This window comes from Engystomops pustulosus, chromosome 7, assembly GCF_040894005.1.
Source record: "Engystomops pustulosus chromosome 7, aEngPut4.maternal, whole genome shotgun sequence".
In the NCBI taxonomy this organism is placed as follows: domain Eukaryota; kingdom Metazoa; phylum Chordata; class Amphibia; order Anura; family Leptodactylidae; genus Engystomops; species Engystomops pustulosus.
This window is the reverse complement of record NC_092417.1, coordinates 113838941-113855166: the sequence shown is the minus strand read 5'-3', so window position 1 is coordinate 113855166 and position 16226 is coordinate 113838941. Positions and strand designations below refer to the sequence as shown.

The 16226-nt window shown below is 39.9% G+C and overlaps 1 protein-coding gene across 1 annotated transcript in view; it reads right to left on the bottom strand.

Annotated features, from left to right (window-relative positions):
* Nucleotides 1-1406: 1406 nt before the first annotated feature.
* The window catches only part of MMP2 (matrix metallopeptidase 2), a 38177-nt gene continuing 23357 nt past the window's right edge, over nt 1407-16226 (bottom strand). The window contains exons 11-13 of the mRNA XM_072117651.1: nt 4433-4592; nt 3791-3900; nt 1407-2283 (exon numbers count right to left, since the gene is read on the bottom strand). Of these exons, the coding sequence (XP_071973752.1) occupies nt 2180-2283; nt 3791-3900; nt 4433-4592 (374 nt within the window). The 3' untranslated portion in view covers nt 1407-2179. The remainder of the gene's footprint in view (nt 2284-3790; nt 3901-4432; nt 4593-16226) is intronic.

Here is a 16226-nt window from a genome sequence, read left to right as displayed (position 1 = left end):
GCCATACGCAAGGCTGAAGCCGGCAAATGTTATGTTTGCGCCAGTTGGCTTCAGATCCACCCACAGCCAGTGACTCCACAGAAGAGGAGAGAAAAATACTGCTGTTTCTTTGTGAAAGTGGGAAAGATGAATCAGAATACAGCAGGCTAGTGCATCAGGCAGGGAGATGTGCTAGTAACTCAAGGCCACAAGCCTTGTGGGCCCTGTGTTTTACTCCTGTTCATTAATAGAATAAAAGTAAAGTGTGAGGTTTTTAATTTTCTTGGGGTTTTTTTGCGATCCACTTTGATTTTAACTGAGATATAAGCAAAAGATCAATCAAAAGATTAAGACTGCCCACATCTTGGTCCTCTATTGTAAGGGTACGTCGGGAATCAAACCTAATGTGAATGCAGCCTTATAATGCACCAGATGTATCACTGTGTCTGATATTGGATGATAAATTTTGTGTAGTAAAGGATAAATTTGGTGTATATAATATATGTATCTAGTTTACACCAGAAAATGTTCCAAAATTCTGATGTATTTGCATATTTTCTTATGTAAACTTTTCGTGCTAAACAACACCCACTTTTTTCATTACATTAATAAATGTATCTTAAAACTGTCTAAAAACCCCTGTTAAATGTGGCACAAGGCATCACAGACTTTCTTTGCCATAAATTACAACAGAATTCTGTCATAAATTGCTAAAACTTGCCCAATTTGCCAGTATTTCAATACTTTACAACCATATTTTCTACATAGAGCAGACATTATGTGATGACATCATTACATCTGCTGTCTTCAGATCCAAGTACAAACACTTCAAAGAGGTGGACACGAGGACTGCAGCTTTGAGGAAATGAGGACAGGTGAGTATAATTGTTTTTTCTCTCTACTGCTTAAATAAAGATTGAGGCGAACCAGTGGCTACCAACAGGGGCCATTATAAGTGAGGGAACTAATACCCACTCCTTATAATGCTCCCTTTTTTGTGGCTACAGAAAAGTTTGCATAGTAAGTAGTGGGCTTCAGAAAAGTATAATAATAAAATAATACTATATTTGGTTACCATTACCACTCAGCAACTGTTTTGTTTGGATATATATATATATATATATATATATATATATATATATATACCTAGGTATTTATTTTTTCTAAGCAATTATTACATAGTTTTGAGTGAATTAATGGTGAAACGTGGAATGCTCTTTTACAAGTAGGGTCGATGTTAGTGGGGAAATTCCCGATGACCCCATCTCCAGGAAGTAAGAAAAGTATAGAAATTTAAACCCAAGATGAGCTGACATCAAGTGTATGGAAAAGAACAAGTGTATTAATAATCACTTGTCTCTTTCTAAATATGCATAGTATTAGTAAGCTATGCCTATGTTTATATGCATAAAAAACAAGCTACTAAATATCTTTGTTGTGACCTTTATTTTTATATTGCACTTTCTGCATTGGTTGTCCTGCAAATTGTAAATGGAGGAAAGGTTATTTGATACATTTAGAAACATATAGAAATTGTCAAATAGAACAAATATCAAATAATAGGTAAATAATTACACGAAAATAGAACAAATTTTTTTTTTTAAATCTCCACTCCAGTACACAGGTCATGTCTGGTTTTGCAGCACAGCTCCATATACTTAAATGGGGTTGAAATGCAATGCCAAGCACAAAAATTGGAGTGGTGCTGTTCTGGAAAATTTTCTGTTTTCTAATCGTAGACCTCGGTTATTACTGATGATGAATTTCATAATCGATTACTTATATTGGGCTACAGTATAGTGTTACTGTTTCAACATTTACAGGAATCTTCACAAGTTTGTAGGCAACCTGTGCCTCAATGGATATATGGACCTATCATCAATATGTAAATGGCACAGTGATCATTTATGTTGTTTACATGAATTCATTTACCATCATGATGATTGGCTGGTAGAAAAAATAGAAATGATTCTTACAGATGTTAACTAGGATGAAATGTTTTTACTGCCATGTTTCCTATTCATCCTCCACAACACATTAAATATTTGATGATAAAAATGAGGTGCAGTTGCACATACTGTCATGGTACCAGTGCCAGACTGGTCATTCAGTACAATTCTGTAACCAAAAATAAAAACCATATACTGGAGGCTGGAATACATACAAATGACAATATATGGTTAATGCAACATTGTATAACTCAGCAACCAAGCCAGTCACTTTTTATATTTCCAATTTTAACAATCTTCAATATCTTATCTTCCATCTCATGGTAATACTGGTCTTTGAAGAAATAACTGTAGCCTAAAATATGAGAAGAGAAACAATAGAAGGTTATATATGGGCTAAATGATCTTAGAATATAGGGTAGGGTAGGTATACATATTTCTACTTACTTATCCATTAAAACTTCTAATAAAAATAAATCTCTATTTATACAGACCCATCTATTCCACAGTGCTTTACAAATTGTTGGGTACATATATATATATACACAAAATGAGACATAGCACAGTAATATAATAGTCAGCAGAATAATGAGGGTCTGGCTCACAAGAGCTTACAATATATGAGATTGCCACCCTTTCACCTTCTTCGCTACATGTTTTGGGTTTTCAGACATGGTTTTCCTGTTTCCAAGCAATCTGTCAATTTTGAGTAAAGTAAAAAAATTTCTGTCTTCCGCTGTCAGAGCTGTGTCTGCCTTTGTGCTCGTTGCTACCCAGAATCAACTTTTAACATAATTATTGACATCTCCCATAGAAATAAAGTGTAGAAAGAAGAGAATTGGTGCACCAGCAGGCACAAAACCAGTGCTCCATGTTTCTCATGTGCATAAAGATAAAAATGGAACTGTATTAGAAATTACAGATCACTGGGAAATGGGAAAGTTATGCCTGGAAAGCTTAAAAAGTGTTATGCGTCATTCTGGTTTTACGTATAGGGTGATTTTGGAGCTGGAAGACTCTATTTAAAGGGTTTGTACAGGAATAGAATATGTGTTTCAGGCTGAAACACAAATTGTTGTCCCATAAATGGAACACCCGACTGGAGAATTGAAGAGATTTGTCATATGAACATTTAGAGGCACATTTAGTAAGAACACTGGGTCTCATTTACTAAGGGCCCCTCGGACTGCACTTTTGTTGGACATCCTGAAGATTTCCGGCTTTTTGGCGCACACAATCGGATTTTGGGGCAATCGCGCCGGCTTTCATGTGACATAAGTCGGGGGGCGGGTCGCCGGACGATCCGACGGATTCGGACAAACCACGAGATTTAACTTCAAAATTGTGTTGCAAGCCAAGCACTTACATGCACCAGGAAGAAGAAGGTGAATTCCGGCGGACCTGATCAGGGAAGCGACAGATGCAAGATATTGGGCGCACAATCTTCATGAATCGCGGCAGAGTTCATCCTCGTCGGACAGTCCGGATCGGGGATCATGCAGGGACTGGGTAAGTAAATGTGCCCCATTGTGTTCTGCATGAATCTGGCTCCCCCTGCACTGCCCCCGAGTGCACCACTTTTTTTTTTACATAGGGCCATGCAGCACATTTCTCTCTGACTTTGCATGATAAATCTGGTGCACAGTTCAACTGAGCACCGGAAAGTCCCCTTAGTTCAGTATGTGGACACTTCTTAAATACCTTGCAAGCAGTGTGCACTAGAAAGAATGTGCAAAGTCCACCAGAAAATTGGCGCACAGAGATTAGTAAATGTGCCCTATAGTATTGTAATCCAAAACAACAATCTTTACAGTTCAAATGTGAATGACAACAATAGCCACCTAAAGCACAGGTCTTCTTACCATTGCCACTGAGGTCGAATACAGCATCTAGATTGTCATGTACACCATTCCATGAATCTGCAATTAACTTAGGGAAGCCAATATCCATTTTCTTCTTCACTTCATTATACCTGAATGAACAAGAAATATTACAATGATAAAAATAAATCATGTTTTTCCCCATAAATAAAGATGCACTGATCCAATGACCAGAAAATGACCATGCTGGTAGTTTTGCCCCTTTGGACCCTCAGGGTGATAACCATCATGGAAGTTGATCTCTGAAATACAATGTCCAGAGAGCTCATCTGTGACTGGAATTTCATTTCAGATAACAGTGGTTTAATGGTGATTATTACCAAAGGGACATGGTGCTCAGCTGAGGGCTTCTCCCCCTTCATTTCAGCCATAGGTGCACATCTTAGACCTAGATATCTTACAATCAATATTCCATAACTGTACCATGAACTGACTAAAAGCAGCAATTCTGAAAACTTTGTAGAATTTATACAAAACTTGTTCTTGAAAGTTTGGACACCTTCTCTAATAAAGTTGAAGCTAGAATACTGCATATGTATGTGACTGGTATCACTAGTCTTGATAGGACATCTTAAATCTAAGAATCATTTAGTTGTAAACATCAAACAGAAAAATGAACATTACCTCCAAAACTTGTCTCCTGCAAAAATGTAGGTTTTTTTGTTTTTGCTCCAGTTGAATGCAGCATCCACACGCTTAAGATCTGAGGGGAGTCCGAGGCTAGTTAACTTTTTGGGATATCCTCTTTCTAATTCTGATGAAGTATAAACCCAATATTCATCGCCTATTAGAAAGAACATATAAAAGATCACAAGTTTGTTAGTGTGTACAGATTTGATGAGACATACTTACAAATACAGACAACATTAATAGAGTTGTAGGAGAAGGAACAGGCTTGTCAAACCTGCATATAAGCTGTGGAAAACCAACTTACCATCTTCAGAGACTATGGGGTACAAGTATCATAGTTTTTCGCCTGCCACTTTTTCAAGTTTTCTGAAGTTGGCCTATTTATTCATTGCAATGCATCTTACGTTTTTCCCTTTTGTGATACATGTGATGAGCTGCCTGTTTAGTTTCACTTTTGAGACTTTTTGTGGTGTGCGACTTTTTTAGTCTCAAATAGTAGTTTACCAAAAGTATGTCTAGGCCTAGTTTGCTCTGTTTTGCAACTTAATAGGCACAAGAATATCAGGCAGCTAACTTTGGTATGCTGCTCCATTCTGCACCTAAAAAGTCGCAAACTGCAAAAAGTTGCACAAAAAGTTGCACAAAAAAAGAAAAAGGAAGTTAAACAAGTGACACGTGTCCCCCTATGTCCACTAAACATCAACAATCGGAGCTGGATTATTAGACCATATAGAGGACCCAAAAAATAGGTCATGTTGCATCAATTTAAGCATGGTGGGTGTTACAATACCGGTAAACACGTCTAGGACCCAGTGGCCTGATGGAGAAATCCAGGCACAAGGATGGACAGAGGTGTAGTAACAGCAGTACAGGAAGAGCTGTAAACCACAATAGGTATAATAGGTACACTTATTTAGGAACAGTCTGGATAAAACAGTTCAGGGTTCATAATAAAAGTATATCCTACCTCCTTAGCTAGCCAACATGTTAGATTTCAATTGGCTTATCCAGCTATTCTCCGCACACGCACATCTGATGGCATGCAATACTTGTTTCAAGATACACAAGAGTGAGTAGCACTCTCCTCACAAACGATTGAGAAAACTGCGACACCTCAAACATCTGCATGTTGATGCGTTGAAGTGGGGCTTTTGCAAGAAATGCATCTACCAGCTTGTGATTTCAACAGAATGCATAAACTCTGGGTGGGGCGTTCTATGGTTCTCCAGCAGTAGAAAGGAAGGCGTCCTTGTCACTGGCTCACCAGGTGCAACTGGTGGAATGTGACAGGAGGTGGGTGAAGGTAGGTCTACAATTTCCAACAGCAGTCATGAGCATATACTGTGTATATACCCCGTCTGACCAGAAACTGTTTTTGACTCATTGGGGCACATGTATCATAGTTTTTTGGATGCCAATTTTTCAAGTTTACTGAAGTTGCACTACTTAATCATTGGAAGAGTTGAAAAACTAAAGTTTCTTTTCAGCTCACCTCTCTGATGTTCCGCCAGACCGATACATGAAGTATCTGAATCGGAGTGAGTATTTGGTATCACAAAAGAAGAGGGTTGTCCAGCACTCAGCCAAATCCATTCGGTAAGTTGGTGAAGTTAAAATCACAATTTATACCATACTTTTAAAAAACATTTGCCATGACAAATAAAGAAAAACTGACACGTTTCAGATCTAAGCAATCCTTAAAGAGGTATTCCCATCTGGGCATTTACATTTAATTTAATTCATTTGCCATATGTAAACAATTCTTCACTTGGATGTTATTAAAAAAAATGTTCCTGTGTGAAGATGATTTCTCATAAGTGTAGCCATGCTGTCCCTTAGAAACGAGATGGCTTCCTCGCATTTCCAGGGCGTATGGGTGTATTTTCCATATAATGTTAGTATCTCACATGTCTTTGCATCACTACGATTAAGCATCGCTTAGATCTGAAACGCGTCAGTTTTTCATTATTTGTCATGGCAAATGTTTTTTAAAAGTATGGAATAAATGTGATTTTAACTTCACCAAATTACCATATGGATTTGGCTGAGTGCTGGACAACCACTCTTCTTTTGTGATACTTAATCATTGCAATGCATCTTAAGTTTTGTGATACCCCTTTGTGATACATGTGATGAGCTGCCTGTTTAGTCTCACTTCTGCGACTTTTTGTGATCTGCAACTTTTTAGTCCCAAATAGCAGCTGCAAAAGTAAGTCTGGGTCTAGCAGGCTCTGTTTTGGGACTTATTAGGTGCAAGAATGGGACAATTTCAGGGCCCAAAAGTCTCACAATTTGAACAAACATCTGGGCTACAAAGATAAATACGGAACACTGCATTAAATCCTTGAGGCAGCTAACTGGTACGCTGCTTGATTCTACACCTAAAGTCTCAAACAGTGAAAAGTCTCACAAAAAGTTGCACTAAAAAAGAAAAAGATAATAGGTGGGGATTTTAATTCGGTTATGCACACCTTTGAGGACAGAAGTTTCAGAGTGTGGTTCTAAGGACTGGTCACCTCTGTCAGAACTTGTTGACTCACTTAACCTTACAGACATAGGGAACTCACATACCTTCAAGCTAGAGACTATACCCACTACTCACACCCACATTTCGTATGTTTCAGAACTGATTGTATGTTCATACCGGGACTCTGGTTACTTAGGATGAGTTTTTATGCAAATTGGACACAAGTTCATATCAGACCACTCTCCAATCCTCCTAAAGATACAGAAAACCTTTGGAGATTTCTCTTTTATGTTAACTTTAAAATTCTTACTAGAGGGAAATTGCCAGCAACCCCATTACTTATCTTTTTCACTATGATGCTAGTAGTAAAGTTGAAGATGCACCCCCTAGCACCGGCCTTCCCAGATTAATTTTATTGTGCCTTCTCCAAAATTGGTAGGAACAGTGATCCCCAGATATCCAAAGTTACAGAGCGGAGTCATTTTAAGAAGTTGAAAGTGGAGAGATGTAAATATCAAGCGACTTTGCTCATCACTTCTCCCTGTAGTAATGTGTTGCTTTTATTAGTCCCTTTAATTACCGGTAGTACCCTGCATAATGGAACATGAGGGAGAATCTTAAAGATGCGTAGAGGCATTATAAGGTGCTAGGGCATTCCTTGAGGATAGTTAAGTAGTAACTTCAATGTGGGAGTAGAAAAGGCAAAGAGCTGCCCCTTCTTTTTGTTGTATTATATGTCCTTTGGATTATTATCAGTCATGTTTCTCTTCTGAACAGAAAATTGTATAGGCGTTTGTCTCTGTTTGATGGGCCTGTGTGTCCGACTTTTTGGTGAATTTTTTACTATTCAATTTAAAAAAAGAGCAAGTACTTTCAAAATAGTATAGTAGATCACTGTGACTAGGAGGTAAAACTAAAAATAGAGGTGGTTTCAAAAATAGTGATCCATGCTTCTGTCATTTATTGTTTAAGATTTCTCAAATATAACAAGGGGCAGCAGCCAAAAATATCCAACAAGTTCTATCAGGTTTTTGACTTAGCCTTGAACTGGCATCTAACTTTTTTGTGTCAGATTAAAGATGACGACTAACAGCCAATGATCAAAGCCTTTCTTTACAGATTGTGCCTAACTGCATGCAGAAGAGTTGGAGATTATAATATGAATGGAACAGATTTTATTCCCTGAAACCAAACAATAAGGGATCCCATCCCTGAAATTCTCAGAAAACAGATCTAAAAAGCAGTAAAAAAAATTTTGAAAAAAGGCTTTCAAAATAAATGAAATTGGAATATCCTTTTAACTCCTTATTTTAGTGCTGGCTAATGAGTCTTTACTGTACCATTTTATACTGTCTCTTTTATACTGCTGACCTCAGATTATTGAATGAGAGATCAAACAGTAGTAACACGTACATTCCTAAATAGTAATCCTCTGTACACTGTAGCACTTCAGAAGCAAGGATTAACTTGACACAAAATAAAGTGTTAAAATCGTTCCGTCATTTTAACAGTTGTATTTTATCAGTTATGTATACATATAAATTCAGGGAAGGTGGGAGGGCATCCTTGGTTCTGTGACATGACCTCCTGGTCCAATAGAAACAGGTCATTCTGTCTGCCCGATTGTATCCTTTTCTAGATCTCTGTCCTCTATCTGAGTCATAGGTCCTATTCTATCATTCCTACATATTGCCCCCCCTGGTCTAACCTTCACCACCATTTGGCTTTCAGCAACAGCTTTATGTTGATGATATACACTCACCGGCCACTTTATTAGGTACACCTGTCCAACTGCTCGTTAACACTTAATTTCTAATCAGCCAATCACATGGCGGCAACTCAGTGCATTTAGGCATGTAGACATGGTCAAGACAATCTCCTGCAGTTCAAACCGAGCATCAGTATGGGGAAGAAAGGTGATTTGAGTGCCTTTGAACGTGGCATGGTTGTTGGTGCCACAAGGGCTGGTCTGAGTATTTCAGAAACTGCTGATCTACTGGGATTTTCACGCACAACCATCTCTAGGGTTTACAGAGAATGGTCCGAAAAAGAAAAAACATCCAGTGAGCGGCAGTTCTGTGGGCGGAAATGCCTTGTTGATGCCAGAGGTAAGAGGAGAATGGGCAGACTGGTTCGAGCTGATAGAAAGGCGACAGTGACTCAAATCGCCACCCGTTACACCCAAGGTAGGCAGAAGAGCATCTCTGAACGCACAGTACATCGAACTTTGAGGCAGATGGGCTACAGCAGCAGAAGACCACACCGGGTGCCACTTCTTTCAGCTAAGAACAGGAAACTGAGGCTACAATTTGCACAAGCTCATTGAAATTGGACAGTAGAAGATTGGAAAAACGTTGCCTGGTCTGATGAGTCTCGATTTCTGCTGCGACATTCGGATGGTAGGGTCAGAATTTGGCGTCAACAACATGAAAGCATGGATCCATCCTGCCTTGTATCAACGGTTCAGGCTGGTGGTGGTGGTGTCATGGTGTGGGGAATATTTTCTTGGCACTCTTTGGGCCCCTTGGTACCAATTGAGCATCGTTGCAACGCCACAGCCTACCTGAGTATTGTTGCTGACCATGTCCATCCCTTTATGACCACAATATACCCAACATCTGATGGCTACTTTCAGCAGGATAATGCGCCATGTCATAAAGCTGGAATCATCTCAGACTGGTTTCTTGAACATGACAATGAGTTCACTGTACTCAAATGGCTTCCACAGTCACCAGATCTCAATCCAATAGAGCATCTTTGGGATGTGGTGGAATCGAGATTCGCATCATGGATGTGCAGCCGACAAATCTGTGGCAACTGTGTGATGCCATCATGTCAATATGGACCAAAATCTCTGAGGAATGCTTCCAGCACCTTGTTGAATCTATGCCACGAAGAATTGAGGCAGTTCTGAAGGCAAAAGGGGGTCCAACCCGTTACTAGCATGGTGTACCTAATAAAGTGGCCGGTGAGTGTACAACTGTATACTTCTGCATGAAACATCCCCCCTTTTAGGCACACATTTATGTACTCATATATACATTTACAGTATATATGAGTATATTTATATTTATATTCAAATACATTGAGTATATACAAACTCATAGTATATACACATCAAATTTGTACGCGTACTGTATAGTACACACATATAATATACATGTAGTATATATCATATACTTATACATACAGTATACACTCACCATATCTACACATATATGCAGTATAAACCCACCATATACATACACACAATAAACACACATACTGCCTTTACATACAGTATATACAGCATTTACACACATACATTCGGTATCTATAGCATACACACACATATATAGCATATACACACATATACTGCAAATAAACCCATACTCTCACATACATTCAGTACGTACAGTACGCACACATATACACACCATATACAAAAACATACACATACATATGCATAAGTATATATATATAAAATATATATATATATATATACACATATACATAAGCATATATACACACATATACATATGCATATATACACACATATACATATGCATATATACACACATATACATATGCATATATATACATACATATATATATTTGAGATGGGCGAATTTGTCAAATTCGACAAATTTTTTCAAAAAAATTTAATTCGACCCGATTCAAATCATGGCGAATCACATTAACCCCTTAAGGACGCAGCCATTTTACAGCTTAAGGCTCAGTCCCATTTTTTGGATTCTGACATGCGTCGCTTTATATGGTTATAACTTTTGAACACTGTTACTTATCAAAACGATTCTGAGATTGTTTTTTACCCACATGTTGTACTTCATTTTAGTGGTAAATTTTGGCTGATAAGTTTTGCGTTTATTTACAAAAAAAAAGAAAATATGATGAATTTTCTGAAAAATTTGCCATTTTTGAAATTTGAAATCATTGCGTTTTCAGGCAGATAGATGTACCACCTAAATAAATTGCTGAATAACATTTCCCATATGTCTACTTTACATTTTCACCATTTTTGAAATGTCTGGATAATTTATTTTGATGTCACGCGGCTTACAAATCGAATAGCGCTTTTCCGGATTTTCAGAATTGACTATTTTGGGGATAAATACAGTTTTGAATGAAAATTTACATATTTAGCATCAAAACCCCCCATATAACCAACCCAATTTCAAATCTGCACCCCTCAAGCTATCAGAAACAGATTTTACGAAGATTGTTAACCCCTTGAGATCTTCATAGTAATTACATCAAAATGGAGGCGAAATTTAGAATAGTCAAATTGTGCCGGTTATACGTTCATTTAGCCCTAAAATTTACACATTTCCAAAAGATATAAATACAAAACCCACCATACAATTTGTTCTACAATTTCTCCCGAGTGCAGAGACCCCCCACATGTGGCCGTGACTTGTTTTATGGGCACACAGTGAGGCGCAGAAGGGAAGGAGCGCCCTGCAGCTGCCAGGATTTTACTTTCCTCATTGGCCTCTTTTGAAGGCTGTAAAATTTTCGCTTTTGCGCTATTGGGGCCATGTGACGGGATGAGATGCTTTTTCCAATGTTACCATGAGATGCTTTTTCCAATGTTACCATTTTGGGGTTGGTATCACCTATTGTTGAAAATTTAGGAACTTCTTTTTGAGAGCAGGAGTAGAAAAGCATCAATTCTCTACTGGTTTTTTTACTTTTTTTTTTGTGGTGTTCACCGTATAGACTAATAATCATATTATCTTCATTTTATGGGTCGATACGATTACGGGGATACCCTAATGTGGGGAAAAATCTATCATTTTTGTATTGCCATCTTCCAAGTGGCATAACTTTGTTATGTTTTTGGCTACGGAGCTGGTTGATGGCTTGTTTTTTGCGGGACACGTTGTACTTTGCACCAGTAATTTTTGGAGGGTTTATAACAGTTTTCTTTTACGGCGTTCATCGTGCGGGTTCAATAATTATTTATTTTTATTCTACGGGTTGTTACGGACGCGGTGATACTATATATGTGGGGTTTGTGTTATGATTTAGACTTTTTTTTTAGTTATATGTATCTTTATATGTTTTGGGGCTTTTGGGCATTTTTGGTGATTTATTACTTTATTTTTTTATTGAATAATTTTTTTTTTTTTACTTTTTCACTTTTTCCACCATGGGAAATGAACAAGCAATCATCTGATTGCTTGTTCATAATAATACCCTGCAATACTTATGTATTGCAGGGCATTATCAGTGTCAGCCTATGCACTTGCATAGGGTGGCACTCTGCCAGTAAGATGACGTCACAGACGCCATCTTACCGGCAGTTCCTGCAGGTAACCCTGGGGTCCAGATCGGACCCCAGTGATACCGTAGCAATGATCGGTGCCCCCCGAAAATGATTCGGGGGGGCCGATCGTGGGGGAAAGACACCCCAGATGCATGTTAGATGCTGCGGTCGCAATGACCGCGGCATTTAACGGGTTAATCACCCGCGATCAGAGACTACTCCGATCGCGGGTGTTACACTGGGGTGCCGGCTATCAGTCACAGCCGGCACCCCGTGTTTCCCGATGCCGGTTCGGCTCAAATCTTGAGCTGAACCGGCATCGGCTCAGCGTCCGATATATCGGACGCTGAGCGCTAAGTCACTGAGGTTAAAGGTTAAGAGGTTAAAAAACAGGTATTTCCTGGCTGCAGAGAGCCTGTAGGGTGTTGTAGAACATTGTGCCATGCTCAAATATGCAATGGGAGCGTGGTTTGGTCCTAAAACAATGCAGTGTTTTAGTATGACACACACATGACAGCCGCCGTTTTTAGAATCGCTTCACTCATCAATTCCAAGGGCACTTACAGAGGCCAACTTCGCCAAATAAGCGAAGTGGGAACGCAGCCTGACAAGGTAACGTCTGTGCCAGCTCAAAAGGACATCAGTCAGTGTCTGCTTTCAATCAGTCAATAATCCATCATTAGTATTGCTAAAGCCAAAAACAAACAGGAGTGGATCCAAAACAGAAATGACCTCTGTGCATGTCCTCTGTGTTCTATATCCACTCCTGCTTTTGGCTATCAATCCTCAGGCTTTAAATTACATCTGACAGATGAAATGAAGGGGAAAACCAAACATAGTGGCAACGTCATAGAGTGCCGGAGGGTGAAAACAACATTATGGAAATCACACGGTGTTCCAGGGAGACAGCGGTCAGTTGGCAGCAGCATGAGTAGGCCGCAGAGTGACACAATGACAAATTATGGAGGTGGCGGAAACATGGTAGGCCACAGAGTGGCACACTGACAGAGCGTGGAGGTGGCTGTAACCTGGTAGGCCACAGAGTGGCACAACGAGTGTGGATGTGGCGGCAGTAGCATGAGGTTAGAGAGTGGCATGATGACAAATTCTATAGGTGACAGCAACATGGTAGGCCACAGAGTGGCACAATGACAAAGTTTGAAATGAATTTGAAGTTTGAAACGAATTCGAAGTATAAAATGAAATTTGAAGTTGAAATTTTCAATTTAAATTTGAATTTGAAGATTGCAGATGACACATGCATCCTTCATTCCAATATCATGTCTTTGCCAAAAAAGAACTGTAAATTCTTTAGCTGGCAGCAACATGGGAGGCCACATTGTGGCACAATGACAAAGTGTGGAGGTGGCAGCAGCCTGGTAGGCCACAGAGTGGCACAATGACAAAGTGTAGAGATGGCAGCAGCAGCATGAGGTCAGAGAGTGGCACGATGACAAATTCTTTAGGTGGTAGCAACATGGTAAACCACAGAGTGGCCTAATGATAGATTGTAGAGGTGGCGTCAGCAGCAGCAGGAGCCCACAGAGTGTCACAATGATAAATTGTGGAGGTGGCAGCAACCTGGTAGGCCACAGAGTGGCACAATGATAGAGTTTGTTGGTGGCGTCAGCAGCAGCAGGAGCCCACAGAGTGGCACAATGATAAAGTGTGGAGGTGGCAGCAACCTGGTAGGCCACAGAGTGGCACAATGACAGATTGTGGAGGTGGCGGACAATTCCAGTCCAAAGATGGTGGGAGGCAGATGGAGCAACTGGCAGTAGATGTGTGGCATTAAGCGGGTGGCAGCATCAGAATAGAGGCTGAGGCAGGTAGTTAGAATCCAGACTCATTTCTCAGCATTTGGGGGAGGCATCATAGCTGATCTAATCTGATGCATAGACGGGTGAAGGCAGCTGCTCATTATGGACTCCAGACATTTTAGAATGTCTTGCAGATGGGTAGAAGACTTGAGGAACCTGTTGACAACAAGATTGAACATGTGCACCATGCAGGGCGCATGAGCCATTACTCCTCGGTGCAGTGCGGACACCATGTTCCTCCCATTGTCTGTCTCCATGGTTCCGATTTTCAGTTGTCGCAGAAATCACTACATACAGATCCCCCAAAACAGACACCCTGGGATTGAAGCAGAAATCACTACAGAAAGTATGTGGATTTTACACAGATTTCTTCCTATTCACTTCAGCAACAAAAAAGAACTGCTACTTGGGGTATACAGATCCCACAAAACGGACACCCTGGGAAATCACTACAGCACAGTACAGTACAAGCAGCTGGACGCTACAGGCAGCACATGCAGTGTGAAATGCGATTGGAAATGGCTGCCTGTTTTCATAGGGCTGTGACATCACATAAGCCTGCCGGTCGCTGATTGGCTTACAGGTCTGCACATGTGATCGAGGGTTTTCCTTTCTTCTTCCCAGACTTCTCTGCCCCATGTAACACGTTGTACATGCGCCCATTTTGGTAATAAAGGAGGGAAAAAAACTTCGTTCCAACGAATCACCGTAAACTTCAGATTCGTGGCACATCAAATTCCGATTAGTTAGAATCTATTCCCCCATCTCTAATATACATATATATAATAAGCACATATACACACACACATATATATATATATATATATATATATACACACACACATATACATAAGCATATATATATATATATATATATATATATATATATATACACACACACACACATATACATAAGCATATACACACACAGATACATATTTATATATATATATATATGTATATATATATATATATATATATATATATATATGCAACTATATACATATATACACAGATACGTGTAAATAATGGTAGTTGCGGGAGGTTCAGTGTGTGTGGGGAGGAGGGCGGTGCGGAGTCTGGGTTGGCGGTTCGGTGTTTGGGCCGGCGGGCAGATGGTTCGGTGTTTGGGCCGGCGGGTGGACGGATCGGTGTTAGGGGAGGCGGCTTATTGTGAGATTCGGTGTTCGTGCCGGCGGGTTATTGGGAAGTCCGGGCTGGTTATTGGCAAGTTCGGGCCGGCACTCGGTTGGGTTATTGTAAAGTCCGGGCAGGGGATCTGGTTATTGGGAAGTGCGGGAGGGAGGGAGTGAGGGCAAGTGGGCGTTCTACTTTGTCAGTCATGCACTGGGGTGGGGGATGGGAGGCAGTGGGCGGGTCAGGCATATAAGCCTAGGACCGCAGCAGGGACACGGAAGGGGGTGCCCGGGAGCACAGTATCTTTAAATTATGACTCATCCGTGTGTCCCCGCACCCCTTAGCCTCACGGGCCCCATAGCAGTCGTAGCAGAAGTAGTTACCTCACTCATGTATCACCCCTTCCTCCTCATAGATTGTAAGCTCTTGCGAGCAGGGCCCTTTATTATTATTTGTTATTAAGTGCTGTGTCCACTATAAAACAGAAGATTACATTCCAGGATCTCAGGATTTCTCCACATGATTTAAGTGCATGGATGGTTTACCTCATTACAAATCCATATCTAGACACTAGTTGCTTATACACAATGATAGGGCTTTAGGCTTCATTGGTGAAGGTTAAATTGTCATAGAATATTAAGTCTAAGACCATTAAAAGTGTCTAGATAATAAAATAATTCCTAAACTTTAGAAAAAAGTACATAGAGACAAAGCACCTATGGAAGTTAGACAGCAATATCAGCAGAGAGCAATGTACTGTATACTATCTATTTCTGAAAGTGACCACAAGGGGGAGCATGGTGACCATATTTTCTTCTACAACGTTTACAAAGGAGGGCACCGTCAGTATTTGCTCATAAGTTTGCATTACATTGTAGAGGAGGTCCAAGTCACTCCATTATACATTCTCTGTAATTACCACTCCTGGTTTTGGCTAACAAATTAAAACTACTGACCAATCTCTTCTGCGAGAATGTTCCTTAAAGGGGTTGGCCCCATTTACTTTAGATTTTTTTTTTTAACCAATTTTTTTTAATTAACCAATATACATGTATTTCAAGGTCTGCACCGCTTTCTTGAAATGTAAAGTAAAAG